The 21,284-nt window shown below is 36.9% G+C and overlaps 2 protein-coding genes across 2 annotated transcripts in view; one reads left to right on the plus strand and one right to left on the minus strand.

The window, feature by feature from the left end:
• Window positions 1-8,506, plus strand: part of gdi1 (GDP dissociation inhibitor 1) — a 9,804-nt gene extending 1,298 nt beyond the window's left edge. Inside the window, exons 2-11 of the mRNA XM_067371584.1 lie at window positions 215-322; window positions 623-722; window positions 879-1,013; window positions 1,310-1,508; window positions 2,465-2,596; window positions 3,630-3,729; window positions 4,624-4,795; window positions 5,001-5,145; window positions 5,712-5,766; window positions 6,190-8,506. Of these exons, the coding sequence (XP_067227685.1) occupies window positions 215-322; window positions 623-722; window positions 879-1,013; window positions 1,310-1,508; window positions 2,465-2,596; window positions 3,630-3,729; window positions 4,624-4,795; window positions 5,001-5,145; window positions 5,712-5,766; window positions 6,190-6,342 (1,299 nt within the window). The 3' untranslated portion in view covers window positions 6,343-8,506. The remainder of the gene's footprint in view (window positions 1-214; window positions 323-622; window positions 723-878; window positions 1,014-1,309; window positions 1,509-2,464; window positions 2,597-3,629; window positions 3,730-4,623; window positions 4,796-5,000; window positions 5,146-5,711; window positions 5,767-6,189) is intronic.
• itih6 (inter-alpha-trypsin inhibitor heavy chain family member 6) lies at window positions 8,501-20,427 on the minus strand. Its single transcript, XM_067371625.1, has 18 exons — window positions 20,311-20,427; window positions 19,111-19,146; window positions 18,070-18,224; window positions 15,499-15,609; window positions 14,694-14,941; window positions 14,431-14,600; window positions 14,232-14,348; window positions 13,974-14,145; window positions 13,394-13,665; window positions 11,699-12,899; window positions 11,518-11,550; window positions 10,854-10,871; window positions 10,698-10,751; window positions 10,579-10,599; window positions 10,384-10,434; window positions 10,120-10,233; window positions 9,617-9,997; window positions 8,501-9,520 (listed from the first exon to the last, which is right to left on the minus strand). The coding sequence occupies exons 1-18, from the start codon at window positions 20,413-20,415 to the stop codon at window positions 9,258-9,260; spliced, it is 3,522 nt and encodes a 1,173-aa protein (XP_067227726.1). The 5' UTR covers window positions 20,416-20,427; the 3' UTR covers window positions 8,501-9,257.
• Between the last annotated feature and the right edge of the window lie 857 nt (window positions 20,428-21,284).

The raw sequence follows: 21,284 nt of genomic DNA on the forward strand, positions 1-21,284 counted from the left end.
CGAATCAGTTTTCAAACCGCTTCAATACAGCTAGAACTGTTCAAAAGAACCGATTCGCGGAGATGACTCGGACTTTCCATCACTAGTTGGGTGGGGTGACTCGCATCCCAGTGTTCAACGCGGAAGTCAAGGCTAGATATACCCTCTCCCATCTCAACAGATGAATAGAAAATAAATGAAATATATATCCATCTCATATTATTTATTTGTGTAGGAATGTATTCTCTCTGGGATCATGTCCGTGAATGGGAAGAAAGTTTTGCATATGGACAGAAATCCTTACTATGGTGGTGAAAGTTCCTCTATCACACCCCTGGAGGAGGTGAGGATGCTTCACAGTCACTACTCGAATCTCATATCTGCTTGATTTTACACACATTAACTATAATTGTCATGTCGAAGAATAAAAGTATAATAAAAAGCAATGTGTTTTAACATAAATTAATATTCTAATATTTATATTCATTTTAAATATAAAAAAAATATTTGAATAATGTGCATATTTTTAAAAAAAAATCTATTAATTGAGATTCTCTTTAAAATATTATCATCTGATGTTCATATGTTGCATTTGTCCTTGTTTTTTATGCATGCACTCACATTTGACATGCTTTTTTCTCAGCTCTATAAGAGATTTGGGATTTCAGACAGTCCCCCAGAGTCAATGGGCCGGGGAAGAGACTGGAATGTGGACCTTATTCCTAAATTCTTAATGGCCAATGGTAAAAATACTTAAGTAACATGATTGTTGGTGTAATAATATTGTTTGAAACATGTTTTGGGATTAGATTGTTGTCCCTATTCTGTAATTTTTCTGTAACAACATTCTGAATAATGACGCACAATCGTCATTGTTTGTCATTGTTATCTTCCTTAAGGTCAGTTAGTTAAGATGCTTCTATACACTGAAGTGACCAGATATCTTGACTTCAAAGTGGTTGAGGGAAGCTTCGTGTATAAAGGGGGGAAAATCTATAAAGTGCCCTCTACTGAGACAGAGGCACTGGCTTCAAGTAAGTATATAGCTACACTGGAAAAAAAAAAATTGGTGCATGAACAATTTTTTACTCAGATATTGCTTATAAATTTCAGAAATAATTACAAAAGAAATGGTAAGTAACACATTGAATTAAAGTGAAATTTTTAAGTAGAAAGACTGACATAGTATTTTCTTGTCAAATGTACTCCAATAGTCTTTTATTTATAACTATAGCATTTTTAGATTATCTCTAGGAATAAATCAAGAATGATTATTTTTGATAGTAAAAATGCATACTTGTATAGTTGACACAAAACATGTGTTGCTTAGACCTAATGGGAATGTTTGAGAAGAGACGTTTCCGGAAGTTCCTAGTTTTTGTCGCCAACTTTGATGAGAACGACCCCAAGACCTTTGAGGGCGTTGATCCCAAACTCACAACGATGGGAGAAGTGTACAAGAAGTTTGACTTAGGACAGGACGTCGTAGACTTCACGGGACATGCCCTCGCCCTCTACAGGACAGATGAGTAAGTGTCGCCAGTGTTACAAAAGCTCACAGGCCCGGTTTCACAGACAGGGTTTAGATTAAACCAGGATTAGGCCTTAGTTCAATTAGGGCAAACATTTCTGGTGTCCATCTTGAGACAAAACAATGGCACTGACAAATATGTATTTTAGTCTGGGACTAGGCTTACGCCTTGTCTGTGAAACCGGGGGATAGTGTATGTAAGAGTCTTATTATAAAACATTTAAGGCAAGAAACTACAAGAAAAACCATTGTTTTACTCATTTAAGTGTTTTTACCTCACGTCATTTATTTGCGTCTTTAGATTTCAGTAAAACATCTTTTTTTTATTCCTATCTGTATTCTGAAGGTTTTTACAGAGAGATCTATTCATATATCATTTGCTTAATTTATAAAACATTTTATTCTTTAAAACATGCGCTGCATCCAAAATCAAATACTTCCCTTCTATATAGTATGTAAAAAAAACAGTATGGCAAAATGCAGAGTAGTATGTCCCCAGATGACCTACCGCTTCCGCTGAGATTCTAAAGTGTGCATTCGATGGATATTTACTATCCCTTGAGGCCACTGGAGAGGATTTATGAATGGAAGTGAAGCGACACAACTGACGCTGGTAGGTCACGTGACAGTAGAAATATGGTGGATGGTCGAAATATGGTCGACCCATATTCACACTATATAGAACGTCCTTTTTTACAATCACACAGTAAATTCAAATGTAGTACCTAGAGATTTAACAGTATTTAATTTTTTATTTTTTTTTGTCTGATTTATAGAGTGATAAAAAAGATACATCCAAAATACCCTCTGTAAAAAACTTTAACGTCAACAGCAAGTGTGGAAGTATGATGATATCTATTATCTATTCCCTTGTTGTGGCTTGCTTTAATGCCAGCAAATGACAATGAATTCTTTTGCATTGATGACAAATGAATTGAATTGAATTCCTCCTAGTTACCTGGAGCAGCCGTGTCTGGAGACCATCAATAGGATCAAACTCTACAGTGAATCTCTGGCACGTTACGGGAAGAGCCCCTACCTGTACCCCCTGTACGGATTGGGGGAGCTGCCTCAGGGGTTTGCTAGGTTAGTCGCTCAACCCACACCCAATCATTTTTAAAGGTGCCCTAGAATCAAAAATTGAATTGAGTTCAGTACATGGAAATGAGATACAATGAGTTTCAAACTCCATTGCTTCCTCCTCCTTGTGTAAATCTCATTTGTTTAAAAGACCTCCGAAGAACAGGCGAATCTCAACATAACACCGACTGTTACGTAACAGTTAGGATCATTAATATGTACGCCCCCAATATTTTCATATGCCAGCCCATGTTCAAGGCATTACACAGGGGCATCCAGTATTAACGTCTGGATCTGTGCACAGCTGAATCATCAGACTAGGTAAGCAAACAAGAACAAAAGCAAAAAATGGCAGATGGAGCAATAATAACTGACATGATATCATGATATTGTTACTGATATTTGTAAATTGTCTTTCTAAATGTTTCGTTAGCATGTTGCTAATGTACTGTTAAATGTGGTTAAAGTTACCATCGTTTCTTACTGTATTCACGGAGACAAAACTCGTTATTTTCATTTTTAAACACTTGCAGTCTTTATAATTCATAAACACAACTTCATTCTTTATAAATCTCTCCAACAGTGTTTAATGTTAGCTTTAGCCACGGAGCACCATCAAACTTATTCAGAATCAAATATAAACATCCAAATAAATACTATACTCACATGATCCGACACATGCATGAAGTATGCATGACGAAAATTTTTTAAAGATCCATTTGAGGGTTATATTAGCTGTGTGAACTTTGTTTATGCACTGTATTATAGTCGAGAGCTCGGCAGGGGGCGGAGAGTGAGAGATTTAAAGGGGCCGCAGCCTTAATCGGTGCATAGTTAATGATGCCCCAAAATAGGCAGTTAAAAAAATTTATTAAAAAAAAATCTATTGGGTATTTTGAGCTGAAACTTCACAGACACATTCAGGGGACACCTTAGACTTATATTACATCTTGTGAAAGAACGTTCTAGGGCACCTTTAAGAAATCATGTGTTGAGCATCACTGTGATGTTAAAAACTGTGGTGTTTTTGAACTTACAGGTTAAGTGCAATTTATGGAGGAACCTACATGCTGAACAAACCAGTGGATGAGATAGTGATGGAGGGAGGACATGTGGTGGGCGTGAAATCGGAGGGAGAGGTACATTTTTTTGTTTTGTGGGATAGTGGGATATGACCATAAGCTGTAAAAATGAAAAAAAGATGGACGACATGTCTTCACTTCCTTCCACTGTAGAAAAATAAAGCCAAAATATCCCAGAAATGGCCGCTGCCATCTTGCGCTGATGACGTCATTTGGAGCCAGAGTCTGTGCGGTAGCAATCGTGAGGTGGAGCCGCGGTATCAAGGTCCCGCCCATACTCCCGCAGACTCAATCGCAAGCAAAGCTGTCAATCATGACGCTACACCTCATTTTTGTAGCATCAAATAACTAACTAAAATGAACATTTGAACATATATCAGCATCATAAAAAATTTAAAGTGAAAGTTACATGTGAAGGCCAAGTATGGTAACCCATACTCGGAATTTATCCTCTGCATTTAACCCATCCAAGTTAGTGCACACACATTAGGAGCAGTGTGCAGCCATTTTGGTGTGGCGCCCGGGGAGCGATTGGGGGTTAGGTGCCTTGCTCATGGGCACCTCAGTCATCTCCTGCCGGTATTGAGAATCGAACCCGCAACCTTCGGGTTACCAGTCTGACTCTCTAGACCATTAGGCCAGAACTACCTAAATGACAAAAACCATCTTTGGGAGAAAATTGAAATGCAATTTTTGTTTTTGTTTGGCTCACATCCCATTAGTTTACTTGGAGAGGGCGGAGTTTATGACCTATACTGCAGCCAGCCACCAGGGGGCTATCAAAAATGTTTTGGCTTCACTTTTCAGGACGTGTGCGGCACACTTGGATAAAACAAACTTATTTTATTGAAAAAAATTAAATAAAATGATTTATTATTGCAAAGTGACAATGCGTGGATTTTCTTAGGAAAAGTTTGAGACATAATTTATGTTTGAATTTGCTTTTCCAAGGTTGCCCGCTGCAAACAGCTCATCTGTGACCCAAGCTACATCCCGGACCGCGTGCACAAAGTCGGCCAGGTGATCCGGGTCATCTGCGTCCTCAGCCATCCCATTAAAAACACTAATGATGCCAATTCCTGCCAGATCATCATCCCTCAAAACCAGGTTAACCGCAAATCAGGTTAGTGATACCACTTGTTGATTCTTGTATAAAATATAGCAGTTTTGTGAATATTTGCAGAGAATGTTTGGCGGGATAAACCATCACTATAAAGATGTATATGCATTAAGGTATGCACTACTGTGCAGACACCACTAGAGGGTGCTGCTTTCATTTCAAAAATAAGCTGAGCTGTCATGCTTATTTTGTTGTTATTTGTATGTAGATATCTATGTTTGCATGATCTCCTACGCCCATAACGTGGCGGCTCAGGGGAAATACATTGCCATCGCAAGCACCACTGTGGAAACCTCTGATCCTGAAGCTGAAATCGAACCTGCTCTGGAACTCCTTGAGCCCATTGACCAAAAGTCAGTTTACTTTGCTTTCTATACTGTTTATAGTAATAAAGGAAAATACCTTAATAACAGTTCAACAGCACATTTGCGAGTATGATATTGCTTTTATACAACAGCTTTGTGAATATTATAAAAAATATTTTAATAAAAGATAATATCAAGTAACAAATGAAAAAAATGATTACACAAAACAACAACAAAAAACACGGCAACACTCTACAATAAGGTTCATTAGTTAACATTAGCTAACATGAACTAATAATGAACCACTTATGCAGCATTTATTAATCTTTGTTAATGTTAATTTCAGCATTTACTAATACATTATTAAAATCTTGTTAACATTAATTAATGCACTGTGAACAAACATGAACAAACAATGAACAACTGTATTTTCATTAACTAACAGTAATGAAGATTAGTAAATACAGTAACAAATGTATTACTCGTGGTTAATTCATGTTAGTTAATACATTAACTAATGTTTAACTAATGAACCTTATTGTAAAGTGTTACCATCATACTATTCAAAGCATAAATGCAAAGGTTTTTTTATTATTATTTTGTCATTTTTACAGGTTTGTGGCCATCAGTGACATGTATGAACCCACAGATGACGGTACAGACAGTCAGGTCAGCTTCATACAATGTTATTTTAGTATTCTTTATATACTGTTATTGTATTTATTCATATTTTCAATGAGCTTTTATTTTTATATTTTCAGTTTTAATTTTAGTTTTTAGTAATTTTATGTGCTTTTGTCAATTTTAATTAGTAATTTTGAAAAAATATATATATTTATCTTTATTTTTATTTCAGTTTTAGTAATTTTAGTACTTTAAATTAAATGTATATCAGTTAGTTTCCAGGAAAACATTTCAAAAATTTTTTTTTTTTTTTTTAAGTTTATCATGTAATATTTATATTTTATTTCAGCTTCAACAAAAACGATTTTAATAGTTTTAGTTAACAATAACAACACTAGCTTTACAGTAATTTTATTGTTCGCTTGACAGCAATCAGAAATATAACCAGTTTTGATGTCATTTTTCCAGATATTTGCTTCACGGTCCTACGATGCGACCACTCATTTCGAAACAACTTGTAACGACATCAAGGACATCTACAAGCGCATGACAGGCAGTGACTTCGACTTTGAGAACATGAAGCGTAAACAGAACGACGTCTTCGGCGAGGACGAGCAGTGAGGGGTGGAGAAGTGACGGAGGAGTGGAGAGGCAATGGTCAGATGGAGGGCAGAGATGGGGCGGGCTGAACGGGATTTACTGTGCTGGGTTCAGAAGTCACACAGAACAGAATCGACAATGCAACAAGGTTGTAAATCTCTTTCAACCAGCCTTATCTTTCCCAGAGTGCTCTTTGCTCATTGTCTCCACACCCCTCCGGTGTCTCTGTTCAGATACTTACAGTTCAGCACACAGACACACAAACGCTCTATCGCTCACATTCCACAACTCTGCACTACAAAGTGGGCTCACACCACCATGCTACTCTAGATTCTTACACAAGCGGTATGCATCGTTTGCGCAAAATATCCTGTTGAAGTGAAACACGTGTCTTTTTGTTCTCTGAATATCGTCTTTGACTGAAGCCCATACATGTGAACGATTCCTCGAATATTGAAGGAGATTTAAAACAGTTTCTCATCAACTTTCGTGAAGTATCCCCAACTGTCCTCAGACTGTTAGATAGCATACTGTCGTCACTTTGACATTTAACAGTTTCATGTGAACAGCAGCCTTCCTGTACTCTCGGAAAGTGTCACTGACAAACGTATAGTACTATCATTAAACGCGTCGCTCACCGTTAAACACTACATTTTGACACTCGGACAAAGGATGTAATATGATATTGATAGTATGCAAAATGCATAAAGTTGTACGAAATTAAAATGAACTGACACTACATTTCCTGCTCTACAACTCATTGGTCTTTAAAGTTATTTAATTCGTTTTTTATTATTATTATTGGTGGATTTTTTTTTTTTTGGACAACTAAATTGAATGAGATGTATGATATGCAGTATAGAAGTGAATTGTAAGCCATTAACTTGTAACTAACATTACAATCTTTGTGCTAAGTTAAAAACATTGTATGGCCTCACAATTTCTAATGACCTTATTCTACATTCCTCATCTTCCTGCATTCATTTATTTCGTAGTGAAAACTGATGTTATCGAATGCAAATGTGTGCGAAAATGCACTCTGTATGTTACGGGAAACGAGTCTTAAGAACGTGGAAGCAATTTTCACTCCCACAGCTGCAGAAGTAAATGATAATGTGAATTTAATGAGTGTCAGATCTTTTGTTATTTGATAGTAGCCATATCCCGTTGGTATTCTGGCTTTTGTAAACCAGTCTGACTCCAGTCTACTAAATACTACATACATGCTTTAACTTTGGATCGTGATGAACACTATGCCTCTCCCTGTGTACTGTAAAGATTCCCACTGCATCTTTGAATTCTCTTCCATTTTATTAGTGATTGACACATGTAGTCTCCGCATTTACACTTGGCTGTTTGAAACCACAAGGCAAACTTAGTATTGAACTCTGACTGGTCATGTTTTCATCATTACTTATATCTCTAATCATGCTCGTTTTTGTTTCAGAATGAGTTGAATTGCCATGAATAGTTATAGTAGACACTAGTCTGGACCAGATGATCATGGTGTGCTGTTTGAATTCTCACCATACAGCTTTCAGTGTACAATTTACAAGCATTGTCATGTTGTTTTTTCATATTCGCCTTTGCTGAGAAAAAAGCCTCTGACAGTAGTTTTTCCCCCTCTTTATTTTAATGGAAAACAAGGAGTGTGACAGTTTTATTACATTCTTGAAATTTATTGGGCCAAAGTCACTTACGGCCTTATAGATTCACATAGAAGCATACAGGTCTTGAACTCTTCCTTAGTGCACAAATTAGGTTGTGAATTAATGATAACTGGAATCAAATAGAATTACGCTGCATTGCTATATTTGTTATCTTTTGCACCTCTCCAACATATTGTTGCATATGTTTGGATTAACTGTTTTGTACTGTATTTATTTTCATTTTGTCTTTCATTTTCAATGTTGAAACAACTAAACATCTTTAAAAAAAAACTGACACACAAACTCGACGATTTTAAGTTGTGAATTTCATCTCGTGTTTGAGCAGTCTTGTGCAACAAAAATAAATATGAATAAAATAAATCTTTCTTTGGTTATGTTTGATTATTGGCACACATGAAGGATTTCCTTTTCCTAACGGGACAAAGTAAAGCGTTCAATGCTCATTAATAATGTACAATATTTTAAGATCGCTTTCCACAATTCTCGTTATATTATTTTAAATGGATGCATATATACACATTTATGCAATCTAACTGTAAGCATAGAAAGAAATATTTGATTATGGTGAAATATTTTTTTGATCATCATCTCATCCCAAGGCAAATATTTAATATGACTTCTATTAAATGTGAAATGGTTCATTATTTTGTAATTTATTATAGATATGCACTTGATGTACACTACCATTCAAAAGTTTGGGGTCGGTAAGACTGCTAAATATTTTTGAAAGAAGTCTCTTATGCTCACCAAGACTGCATTTATTTGATCAAGAATTCAGTAAAAACAGGAATCTTGTTAAATATATCTATAATTTAAAAGAACTGTTTTCTATTTAAATATATTTTAAAAGTCATTTATTCCTGTGATGGCAAAGTTGAATTTTCAGCATCATTACTCCAGTCTTCAGTGTCACATGATCCTTCAGAAATCAGTCAATGCTGATTTGCTGCTCAAGAAACATCAGTGTCAGTTGTGCTACTAAATATTTTTTTTTCAGGATTGTTTGATTAATAGAAAGTTCAAAAGAACAGGATTTATTTTGAAACTTTTGAAAGGTAGCGTACCGTTATGTTCAAATACAAATATTTGGACCAATCAATGCTTCGAAAACATATTTAAATTCATCACAGTTGTGTGTATTCTTAGTCTCTGTTTTATCTCCAATCAGATGTTTTTGCACTGTCAAATAGCACAAGATTCAAGTTCCAGTGTCTTTTCTATACCTTTTGTAATTCTGTAGGTTTAGAAATATGGTAAGAGGGTTATCTATTGGTGATCCACGACATAACTCTCGTAGGACTGGCCCAGAAGTCTTTCTACATCCACCTTTGGCACTACCCAACATTGAGCTGAGTGACGCTTCATGGATGAGTCCTTCAGATTCTTGTCTTGTAGAGTGACAGGAAAACGCTCATCTCCTTTCTTTATGAAGCCCATGGCCAACGAAGTGTTCTTATTTGTTTGTGCATGATGGAAACCTGCTTGATCCGTTACCCTTATGACCTCTAAATGGGTATGTTGAAATTGGCCTGTAAGTGGAAAAAGATACCCAAACAAGATCCTCAGAAATGGGAAAATTCAGCTGAAACCTGAATAAGATTTTTAAAAAACGCTGTGTTACCTACCCAACAGCCCTTGAGTGAGGTGAGATAGCCCCTTTCCATCGGCAATATAGAAGCCCAGGTGCTCCATTTGAAAGTATTTGGGATGGCTGTAACGATGGAAGAGAATGAAGAACTGCACACCAACGCCGAGCTCAATCCAACAGCCATGGTGCTCTTCAACCGTGATTCTTAGTCTGTGTCGCTCCACAGATCCTCTCTGATTGGTGGGCAGCGTCTCGACTTCCTTCTCTTCCACCTTTACTACCACTGAGTCCAGTGTTAATGTGATCGTAACAGCATCTTTGGCAGCAGTGATAGAAATCCTGTCGAAGAAGGTACGAGTACGATTCTCCATCCCCTCCTTAAAAGGAGCCATTATTAAATGCCCATCCACAATAAACCCTAATAAGTAAGAAAACAGGAATTAGAATCAACAATTATGTTAAAGAATATCTAAATAGCATTTAATGCATCTTGTTTAGTTTCCATCAAGCTATATATTGGATGTAAAATCATAAAGCCACCTTTGTTTGGGTCCTCAAGAAGCCGTAGTACATCATCAGCCCTGCCATCAATGGTAAAACACAAATTCTGATGTAGCTTTGGGAGCTGAACAACAAAATGTGGGTCTCCATCCACTTTCAGAGACAAAACACTTAAGTTTGTTAGTGAATCACTTCTATAAGATTATAATCATGTACTCATCTTCAGATTTGCAAAAAAAAAAAATGGCTAAAGGAAGAAAGAACATGGAGCATTTCATGAAATATTCTGTCCTGGAGTCATACCTGATGAGGAGAACACTCTAACTGAACTTAAACTGGGGGGGTTTTCTGGGTCTGTTGAAATAATTAAGACATAAAATGTGCTGCTTCTGCTAAAAGCATTTAAAATGTTAATAAATGTTGTTACACCACATTTATGAAGATTGATTATTGCATATACAGTAAAGCAGGTTGTGAAATTATAAATTAAGTGCTTACCATCTACCTCAGTATCTGAATCTGAAAGAATAATGAACAAATCCAAAAAATGACATAACAATAATCCCTAGTAGCTGAAAAAATAAAATAAGCAATGATTTGTAACGTTATTAACTCACATGACTCGTAATGGATGTTGTAGTCATAGTCGGAGTCATGTGCTGTATCATAATCTGCAAAATAACATAATGATGCAGCTTTAGCTTTTTTTTCATATATACTTTTATTAGTGCCAAACTGATTTACCACATTGTAGTTGAAAACATATTGCTTACCTTTAACAAGTTCAATATCTGTATGAAAGATCAAGAAACACAAGATCAGAAACTACAACATTACCATAAAGTTATTATGACCGTATGACTTCCGCGAGCTTACTCTGCTCTGGTTGGCCCAGGCTGTTGTGATTGGTCTACCTCTTACAGCACATGTCGGAAACAAAACGCCAATTACCATATCTGAATTTCAACTCCGGAATCATCCTCAGGACTTGAATACACAGTGATATGAAAGATGGTGTTGGTTTTTCCATATCTATTCCAGCATGAATCCTCATTCTTTTGAAGTGCATGCAAAGTGGATTTACAGAGTTCGACAACATGAACTCTTCCAGGCCTCAGCTACTACTACAGTGTTTGAGGGTGGGTTAAAGTGGACTTTGTTCACAAGCAGCCAATGAAGACCATAGGCTGGCATTATGCAGATTTGTTGGATTGTTACATAAGTATGTAACCAGAAGTGAGACTGGAATTGCAGATGACTCGTTTCAGCAGTTCAGAATCTATTCTTTCTTTGCAGACCTTTTACCTTCACAAACAGCTATATTACACACTGCATCAAAGGTAATATTCGAAAAAGCACAATAGGGGCTATTTAAACACAAGCAGTTTGTAAACCAGCACAATGAAGAAGCAGAATGAAAAAAAAAAATTGTATTACCTTTCCTCTGAATCTGAATGGAAGAAGACACATCTGATGGATAGAGATGAATGGATATTGCACTTTGGTTATTCATTTGAAGTGTATGTGACATTCAATGAATAGAAATCCACCATATTTGCACCATTGAGGCTATAAATGTTAGAAATTCTAAAAATTCTGCTCCTTAGAAGAAACTCACCCAGAAAACGAGAGGCTTCCCAAAATTTTGGTGCATCTGTCATTCCTGGCATAGGCAGAAAAGTAGGAGCCAGTGTGGCCACTTCCAGTTCAACATGAATGTCTGAATTAGCATCTGAAGTAGATGCTGTGGAGGTCAGTGTCTGTTGGCCCTGCTGAAGTGTTGTGAGTCCTGAGGTAGAGGAGTTCTCAATGTCTGGGGAAGAGTCTTTTACCACAGATGGTGCAGTTTTCACTAAGGTGGCAAGTGTTGTGCTTTTGACTGGCGGAGAGGAAGAAGTGGTTTTCGTCATACTGGGAGGTTTGTTTGAAATCTTAGCCAAGGCTTGTGTGGTTTTGATGATGCTAGGAGGAGAGGAGGATAACTTGCTGGAAAGTGGGGTAGTGGTGGTCTTAAGTGGTACTGTAGTGGTCTTCTTGGGTGATGGAGGAGGGATTGTTTTGTCAAGGGAGACAGAGGTGTTAGGCGGTCGACCTGTGGTGTGAAGCCCTGAGGGTGGTGGATGTGCTTGTACAGATTTGGTGACAGGAGGTTTGCTTGTTTTTGGAAGTGAGAAAAGGCTGGATTTTTTGGTTCCCGTTACAGATGTGGAGGATATTTTAGGTGCAGTTTGAGAGGTCTGGTTTGTCACATTTGTAGAACCTGCAAACGTACTAGTTGAAGTCTTGCTGGTAGTAGCCACAACAGTAGGTTCTGGTTCATCAATATCCGGTTTGATCACAACCAACGAAGTGACTGGTGTTACAAAATTGTACTTTAGTGAAAGATTGGTGGCTTTATCTACAAGAAGGCGCTGTGTGATCAAATCCGAGGTGTTCATTTTAGCCAGCAGCAACTCTTTGATAGTGAAATAAGCCCAGAGCCGATGGACAAAGGTAGGAATGCCATCCAGTGCCTTTGAACAGCCCAGAGATGGTTCTGTGCCATTTACGACTGCTTTGGCCAGTGGTAGCTCATTCTCCACTTTCACTTTTTGCTTGGAATCATTTGCAGTCAGTGTAACCTTCAGATCCCGCACACCTGGTTTAAGTCGTCCCGTGACTACCAATTCAGAGCCCTGGAAGTAGTTGGGGAACAAAGAGCGAGTGATATCGTACGCCTGATCGTCTAGATAGGACAGCTGGATATCTGAAAGCAGAGGACTGGCGACTTCATCATAGAAACCTTTTAACTGGACAGCTGCATCATCGTCCTCATATACCTGAAAGACAACAAATACATTTAAATATTAAATATTATAATTTATTTCACAATAAATTATTTAAATAAACTATTCTTCTTATTATTACTGTTGTTATTATTATTCAAATTATTTTAATTGGCTTAATACCATTCCAAGAGTGCTGATATACAGTCCAAAAGCACTGTGACTTTTCACTGTTAGTATCACTCTGTTTGCGTGTTCCAGACACACTGGGGATTTTTAGTTCAATAATTAGTCAGTCACTGAATCATTCATTTAACCAATTCATTAAAAAAAAAAAAAAAAAAATTCAAGAACAAAATAAGCAACTAGCTTGATGAGTGAGTCATTGAATCATTCCTTCAATTGATCCCCTTATGAATTATTTAGGAACTAAACAAGTGACTGTTTTTGAATCTGTCATTGAATTATACAACCTTATCAAGAAGTACGCATTTGTATGTTTAAAGATAAACTTGTATAGGTCTACTTGTTCTTTAAAAGGCAATTACCATCCGAGCCACACCCCGATTCTCCAATGCCAGCCTTCTCAACATTGGAAAATCAGCATCATCTCCAAAGGCCAGGCCAAATAACGAAGATGAACCCAAAGCATTTTGTGCATTATGCAGAATCACATCTGGTTCTGTCTCCCCAATAGTGGCTTCTCCATCAGTCAGAAAGATGATCATGGGGACACGGTGAGATGAAGGCGCTTGACCAGAGTGTGAGGATGGGTTTAGCAGTTGGGCTGCAGACAGTAGAGCTGCATTGATGTTTGTCCCTAGTTTAAAGAGAAAAAAAGAGAGTTCAGCATTACAGCATTTCCTGCACTGCTAAATCTTCTTTGTAGCTGTTAATCTCCAGCATTACAGAAAAATAAATCTTATTGTGAATCAGTTTCTATGATGAGATAAAATACAGTGTACCACAAAATAATGGTCAATACATGTCTTTCTATTGAGACAAATGGATCAAATTTTTATATAAATAAAAACTATGAAATCAAAAACAGAATTCTGCATGAAACACTTCATTGTCATTTTCAGTCATGAAAATACAAATTTCTTAAGATACAAAGAAGACACTTACAGCCCTCTGCGATTATCTTCCTGACAAATTCCTTGGCATCCCGCACATTTTGCCTTGTGGCCTGCACAGTGCGTCCTTTCTTCCATGTGTACACTTTATCTGAGAAAGTGATGAGATTGAAGTAATCTCCTTCACGCAGGGCACTCAGTATGGTGGTCATGGCTGCCTTAGTCTGATGTAAAACACAATGGAGAAATACATCACTGTCCTTTATCTCATTCTCGACAGCTTGTGGTTTTGAGGTGTCTGAGATGCTACCTGCTTAATTTTTGTGCCAATCATTGAGCCGCTGATGTCAATGACAAAGATGACATCTTTAGGAACTACAGGAAGTCCTCGAGGTGCAAAGTAGTGAACAAAGTAGCCATCATCCACCTGGAGAAAAAACAAATAACACATTATAATGCTATACGGAGACTATTCTAGTACTAACAATTGGGTGATTTAAAGTGAAGACCTGGATGTCCCCCATGGGGTCTTTGAGCTCCACGTCATAATGAATGACAAAGTCTGCATTGAGTCCTCTGGGAGATATGTTCCTCTGTTGCTGTATGGTGGGAGTGTAGCACACATGTGCGCAGTGAGGATTCTGCTCGACCTTAGTTGAAGGAGGAGGTTCTGCATCCGCTAAAAGATCAGAGAAACGCAGAAAAACCATATCTTTGAGATTTGTTGGTCTGAAGCATTGAGTTGGCACAAAAGTGCTTTCTTTTAGGGTACCTTGAACACTGTTTGTGAGCAATCGGCTAGTTCGAAGTGGCAGAGCTCTGATGAAGCTGATGCCAGTCCTTTCTGATATACTAACGTCCAAGGAGATGTTCTGCACGGGTTGACCAGGTCGTAGACCCAGAGAGAGCTCATATCGGCCGAGCCGTCGCGATAACAGCTCCTCATAAGACAGCGAGAAGGACACGCGAGTCCCAGGAGGCACGTTGACTGCTACACGGAACTTCTCTATCTCACGTTCCCTTTGGAATACAACAGAAGTTAATCAGGTTCCAGTTCTTCATGGTAGATATAATAATAATAATAAACTTTATTTTATATAACGCCTTTAAAAGTTACATCTCAAAGCGCTTCACAGAAACATATAAATACAATAAACATACATTAGAGCGAAATTAAGAGAGAAAGATGCATTATATAAAAAGCAAAACAAAACACATTTATAATAATGATCACTTGTATGCAAGCCTAAAAAACTAAGTTTTAAGTGAAGATTTAAAAACACTAAAAGAATCAGCATATCTGATCTAAATAAAGTGTTTGTCCATGTGTCATGAGATAACTCTTCATTTACTTTAAGGATGATCCAACAAAAATAGTTCAAAACATCTGCAACTGTATAAGAACTATTTGAGAGGTTTTCTCAACACATCCATTTCTAAAACAGCATGTCTGTTAGGCCAAACCTGAAAAGTAAATGAAATGCGGCTTATTGCATTTTTTTGTAAATGCCTGCACACTGGGATTCTGCCAAAAGCAAGTCCCAGTGGAGAGGGTATTAAACAGATTTTGGACTGACTTTGTGGCAACAAGTCCTGCTGTTTTCCCTTGCTTCTTAGCGGTATCATAGATCTTCCTGGCATCAGTTCTCCTCTTCACCTGAGCCACATACACCTTACCATTTGAGGTGCTGGGAATAAACAAAAGACAAATCAGAGCAGAAAGCGGAAATATTTAGTTTGATAAAGATGAAGTCTAGTTCATATTTGTGATACGGTGATGGCAGATGGCAAAACCAATTTTCACTGGAATAAACATTAATTTTTTAAAACACACCACATCAGAATAAAATAAAAAAAAGTAAAAAATTAGTAATTTCTCATAATTGCAACTTAATTGACTCAACATGTGACTTTACATCTCACAGTTGTGACTTTATTTTGCATGACTATCTATTGCATTTGTGACTTTACATCTGAAAATGTGACTCACAACATCTCACAACCATTTCTCCTACGGTAACTGTGACAATTTCTCATAATTGCAAATTTATAACTAAACACAGCAGTTTCATTCAATTTCACATAATTGCGACTTTATAATTAATACTGCAGTTTTATTCTTGTAATTATGACTTTTTCCTCATTGTTGTGACTTATACTCAAAAAAATTGACTTTATATCTCACAAGTGTGATTTTTATTTCTTTTTACTGTGAATTTTTCATAATTGCTACTTCTATCTCACAATTATAACTATGTTTCTTAGACTTTATCTCACAAAATGGCAGAAACAGACTTTCAAACCAAAAAGAGGTGAGCAGAAAATGTCATTTCCCTCACAAAACATGATTACTAAAAAACTCTTGCAATCATAGCCATTCCAATTCCCTCAGCTCTCAGTGCAGGAGCATTTCCCCTGCATAAACACCCACATGAAGCTATCCATACTCTCTTTGTGTCTTTACATGAGGGTCAAGGAGAGAAAATACTACGGTAAGGTCAGCAAATATATTTAAATAAAAACCAACAAGAACCAACCAAAATAAACCAACAGCCTTGAAAAAGAGCTTGTTTGAATAAGAGCAGGGTGAATGGACAGTTTAAGGCACAGTGGAAAATGAGGCGCCTGTATGTATGTGTGGCACTGAGAGGTCTGGGATCACTGTGCATGTGACACTGTGAACAGAGCTCTCAGTCACAGTTTAACAAACGCTTCTGCTCTAAAGAAACACATTTGCTGCAGCTATGTGAAAAAGTACAGAGCCTGGGGTGGAAGTGCCTGTCTGTATTTGTATGTACGCAAGAGCGTGATTCCTTGAGCATGTGTATACATCTGTAATGTACATTGAAACTTGAAACCCTGCTTTGTCGATGGATACATGTGTGCATTCTTCACGCATGTGTGTGTATTAATGTACACCTAGATGTGTGAGCGTGTGTACTTTGGCCATGTGCCTTGGTAAACTCTACTGGGTAAAAGAGAGAGTGAACAGAGCCAGTGCTCGTCATTTTCTCTATTAGCTCTCTGAGTTTTCTTGACAAAGCCTGCTATTCATCTGGCCTGAACGTTCTTTACTTTTGACCCACGTCCGCTTCCAAATCCAGCCACTGTGTTCTCTATCAAGCTGTTATGGAGCCTTATTTGTGGGAATATTATTTATATTTAGCATTCATTTTTAGAAAAGATGTTTACACAACTCTTACTCTGGTAAGCAAATATGAATGAATTCTTTACAAGGTATCTCAGAGAAGTTTTATTTCAAAAGTCCTCCACAAGCAGAACTTTTTTCTGTCAGTTTGCTCCATTTCAATTAACCTTTTCTATGTTTAGTTTTTCATTTACTCATTCTCATGTTGCTCCAAACCAGTAAAAGCTTTAAAAATGATGCACCATTAAGAATCACACAATTGGTCCATATGACTATATTTCAAGTCTTTAGAAGCCATTCAAAACTTTGTGTGACCAATTTTATGTTGTCAGGCACTTGATATATCTTCCATGTTCATGAGATCTTAACTAGAAGAGTTAAGAGTCAGTGAGATGAACAGGTCAGTCTAATTTATGAACTACATCAACTGAAAAAATCCACCTTAAAAAAATGATTTGTTCACTCATGAATTAGCCAAGGAGGCCGGATACTGAGATTTTTTTATGTGAATGCAAGTGCATTTGTCACACGAAGCTATTGCACGGCTTTAGAAGACTTAAAAATAATGTGTCATTTTTGTGATAAATTCATGGTGCTTTTGTATCCTTTTTACAGCTTGAAAGTTCCAATGCCTGTAACTGCACGGAAGAGAGCAACTGGTATTATTAAAAAATGTCTTTGTCTGTGTTCAAAAGAAGAAAAGAAGTCATTTTTAAAACAACACGTGGGTGAGTAAATAATGACAGAACTTACACTTATAAGTGAAGTTTGAATTACTTTGTAAACCAGACTCAAAAATATCCCCCCTTTTTCTTACAAAGTACATCTTTCCACATGAACAACTCATTAGTACAACCCTGCTGTGTCTATATTCAGGAAAAACTTCAAACTTAAGCCTAAAGGTACTCAGTTTAATTGCAATGCCACTGTTTTTTTTTTTTTTAAACCAATGTGACAGCCAGAATAACAGAAAGAAAATGTGGTGTAATTTTTGACTCACATGGTAAAGTTGGAGATGAATGCAGATGAGGACAAATCCACCTCAAAGGCCGCCTCCTTAGTGATGTGGAGCTGGTTCCACACGGTGCTCTCCACTGTGGTTACAGCGTAGCGAGACACTACAGAACATCGCACATGGTAATCTGTCACCTTGAGCTAAAGGCACAAAGATCAAAACAATGATACATTAATATGCCAAGTCACATTATACACAAAATAAGGGAAAACGGGGCTAATTGTCACAGTCTTGGCTATTAAAAAAAGCTATTCCCACTGATTCGTTTTTTGACCTTCTGTGACAACTAGCCCCAATCTCCCCTATCCGTACACACGAACATGAATATATTAAAGTTGACTTGGGATGTCTGAAATAAGAAAGAGAGAGAGAGAGAAAAAAAAAAAAAAAAAAAAAACGACATTACTTTTTCAAACAGTTTGTATGATTAGCATGTTACTGTTGATTTCTCAGGACTTCTGAACTGATGTCAGAGCTCAGTATATAGAACATCTTGATCTGTTTACTTGAACCTGATTCAGACCACACTGGTCTGGCAACAGAAAAGCCAGTCTATCTGAACACTGCATACAACAGCATAGCGCAAGAAGCTTTGTATATAATTTAAAGACAAGATTGTGACACAAAGCCAGATCAAGATCTACAAATGAACAGTTAAGACTAAAAGATATTATCCCAAATTTGAGCATAAGACAGTACAATTTGAGCATAAGACAGTACTGTCTTTTAAAAATATATTAATTTATTTAATGTAAACATAACAAGAAAAATGTCAAACATAGCCTGCTTCTGCTTTGGATTGTTCTCGTCATATTGCTTCTAACTCATGCATTCTAATGTATTTTACAGGAATAAACATTTGGTTTCTAAAATGAAAAGAAACCCAACAGGTCAAAAGGTTAGACACTCTTTGGTGCTTTATGGAATTTCTCAATAAACCAAAGTAAAACAAAATAGCAGAGGCATTTATCTTAATATTTACAGTTTAGTACAAAACAAAAACATAGCTTTTACTGTCATACTTACTGCTGGTTTTGCTGCTGAGGTCTGACGTCTCTGTCTCTGAAAAAATACAAAATAACATGTCAGGCCTATAGCTATTTTCTTGATATCTCTTCACCTGATTGTATAATTGACTCTTATACTGGTGTATTTATTAAAAGTATGCCACGTAAAATTATTTTCTACGAAGAATTATTTCCAACTAGGGATTATAAATACACAAAAACAAATCTGTTTGCTCTTATTAATTCCTTAGTGCCACTTACCTGTAAGTATCCATATAAACTTGGTAAACTTGATTAACTTAAATTACCAAACACAATATTTCCTTTCAGGGCGTAAATGAAGAAATAGTTTGAAATACTCTCAGTATTCTCAGATGCCAGTGGTTTGGTCTTGATCTTTCATTGAAATATGAATCAAAGTCATTCATGAAAGGGGTGGAAATGGAACTAAAATACTGTACACACAAGCCACTGGAGGATTTTAGATGTTAACTTTAGACAGTATTCACTGCTGTGCCAAAGTATTACCACATCTCCTGGAGCTTGCTGTAAACAAAACGCTAAATATGGGAAAGAAAATGTCTCGCTTCTATAACTTTCCAGTACACTCTTTAAATGAAACCACTGACACAATATTACATCACATTTTATGAGATAATAAAACAGCTGCTAAATAGTGTTGACAAAATTCTGTTAAAAGCAAGAATATTCATAGTATGTGAATACAGAAATCTCACAGGGCATCACCTTCATGATATCCTTCCTTTTCTTTCTGTTTTCATTATTTGACCGAGAAGGAATGCATAAGAAATTCGTACGAATTTGTAATTGGTATTTTTCCCTCACATAGGGTTGTAATAAACAATGTTTATTACAGCTTGAAGATTCCAACATAACTTTTACAACACACACTGTAGCTCGGAATAACACTTATGATTTCCAAAATGATGCACATCGCTATTGTCTTGATACAAAAATGATTCTATAAGTGAATAACTAATATTCTTAGAATGAAATAACATTCCACTGGAACCGACATTCCTAAAATGTTTTCGCGCGTAAATATGTGACGAGACGCACTTTCAGTGTCGCACAAAATAGAACTCACTCAAAACAAACTTCACGTTTTACTTTTCAGAGGAAACGTCAGAGAACAAAAGGAAAAACAACGACTTACTGCAAAAATATTAATAATAATTTTATTACCAAGTACACATACCTGGAGTGGGTCTGAGTGCGCGTCCGCGTGCCCACATCCAAAAGAGACAACAGTCAGTAGGATGAAAACAACTCCGTGGATAGTCAAATCCAGTTTAACACCCATGCTTTCAGTTTGTGTGGGAAAGCCAAAACCACTGTTTTGCTCGTAAGACGAGTGCTTAGGTCTTCCACTGACTTCATGGGCGTACGGGACACCCCCGCAGCCCCCGCGGTACGTGGGGGCCCCCACCCTATGATGGGCCCCGTTGCAGATTCACCTATTTATTATGTCTTTGCTTTTTTTTTTTAGAACTGAACTAAATTGACTAAAGATGAAAATAAAGCATCCAACTGAAGCCCAAAAATGCAAGCAGAAGTTCATAGAAAATAGAAAATAATAATTATTATTATTAGGCTATTATTATTATCATCATATATTGCCCAAGCGTATTTACCCCAACGACAGCTCTGCTCATGGTCAGCTACCGGAATGGCTGAAGTTCTATTCCAAACCTAGCCAGTAAGTGTAGAGTTGTTTATTTATTCTTTTACTGTAAATACGTGAATTTAGTTTAGGCCTATATAATTTGATGCAACGATCGAAATTACTGAAAATTTGCGGCCGAAAAACAGCAATTTACGAGCCTGTCTAGAAGGGAACCTTATATGGCCTATAGGCTACGCTAATTTGTCTAACTTAGAATTTAGACCAGCTAAAATATATTGTTAGACCAAAAATATCTTATCAATTAGTTAAGTAATAAAGACATGTAATAACAACAGAAAGACGTGTATTGCTTCAGCCTTAGGCTATAAAGGCCGCAGAAACATGGGTTTGTTTATTACGCACTTCAATCCATTCCACACCTGACGTTCTTGGTTTTCTTTGAAAGTTCCTATTTATTAAATATAGGCAGTTGGTTGATAAAACATTGATTCAAATTAAGATAGGCCTACAATTTCTACAAAATGAAGTTCACTTTAAAGAAAGAC

The sequence above is a fragment of the Chanodichthys erythropterus genome, chromosome 20 (assembly GCF_024489055.1).
Source record: "Chanodichthys erythropterus isolate Z2021 chromosome 20, ASM2448905v1, whole genome shotgun sequence".
NCBI classification, from domain to species: Eukaryota; Metazoa; Chordata; class Actinopteri; order Cypriniformes; family Xenocyprididae; genus Chanodichthys; species Chanodichthys erythropterus.

What these genes read in the sequence shown, in the direction of transcription:
- itih6 (XM_067371625.1), bottom strand. Translation starts at nt 20,415, where the DNA reads ATGGGTGTTAAACTGGATTTGACTATCCACGGAGTTGTTTTCATCCTA. An exon ending in TTCATCTCCAACTTTACCAT is followed by an intron (nt 15,610 to 18,069) that starts GTGAGTCAAAAA and finishes GTTTATTCCCAG; the next exon opens with CACCTCAAATGGTAAGGTGT. An exon ending in TTGGCACAAAAATTAAGCAG is followed by an intron (nt 14,146 to 14,231) that starts GTAGCATCTCAG and finishes GTTTTACATCAG; the next exon opens with ACTAAGGCAGCCATGACCAC.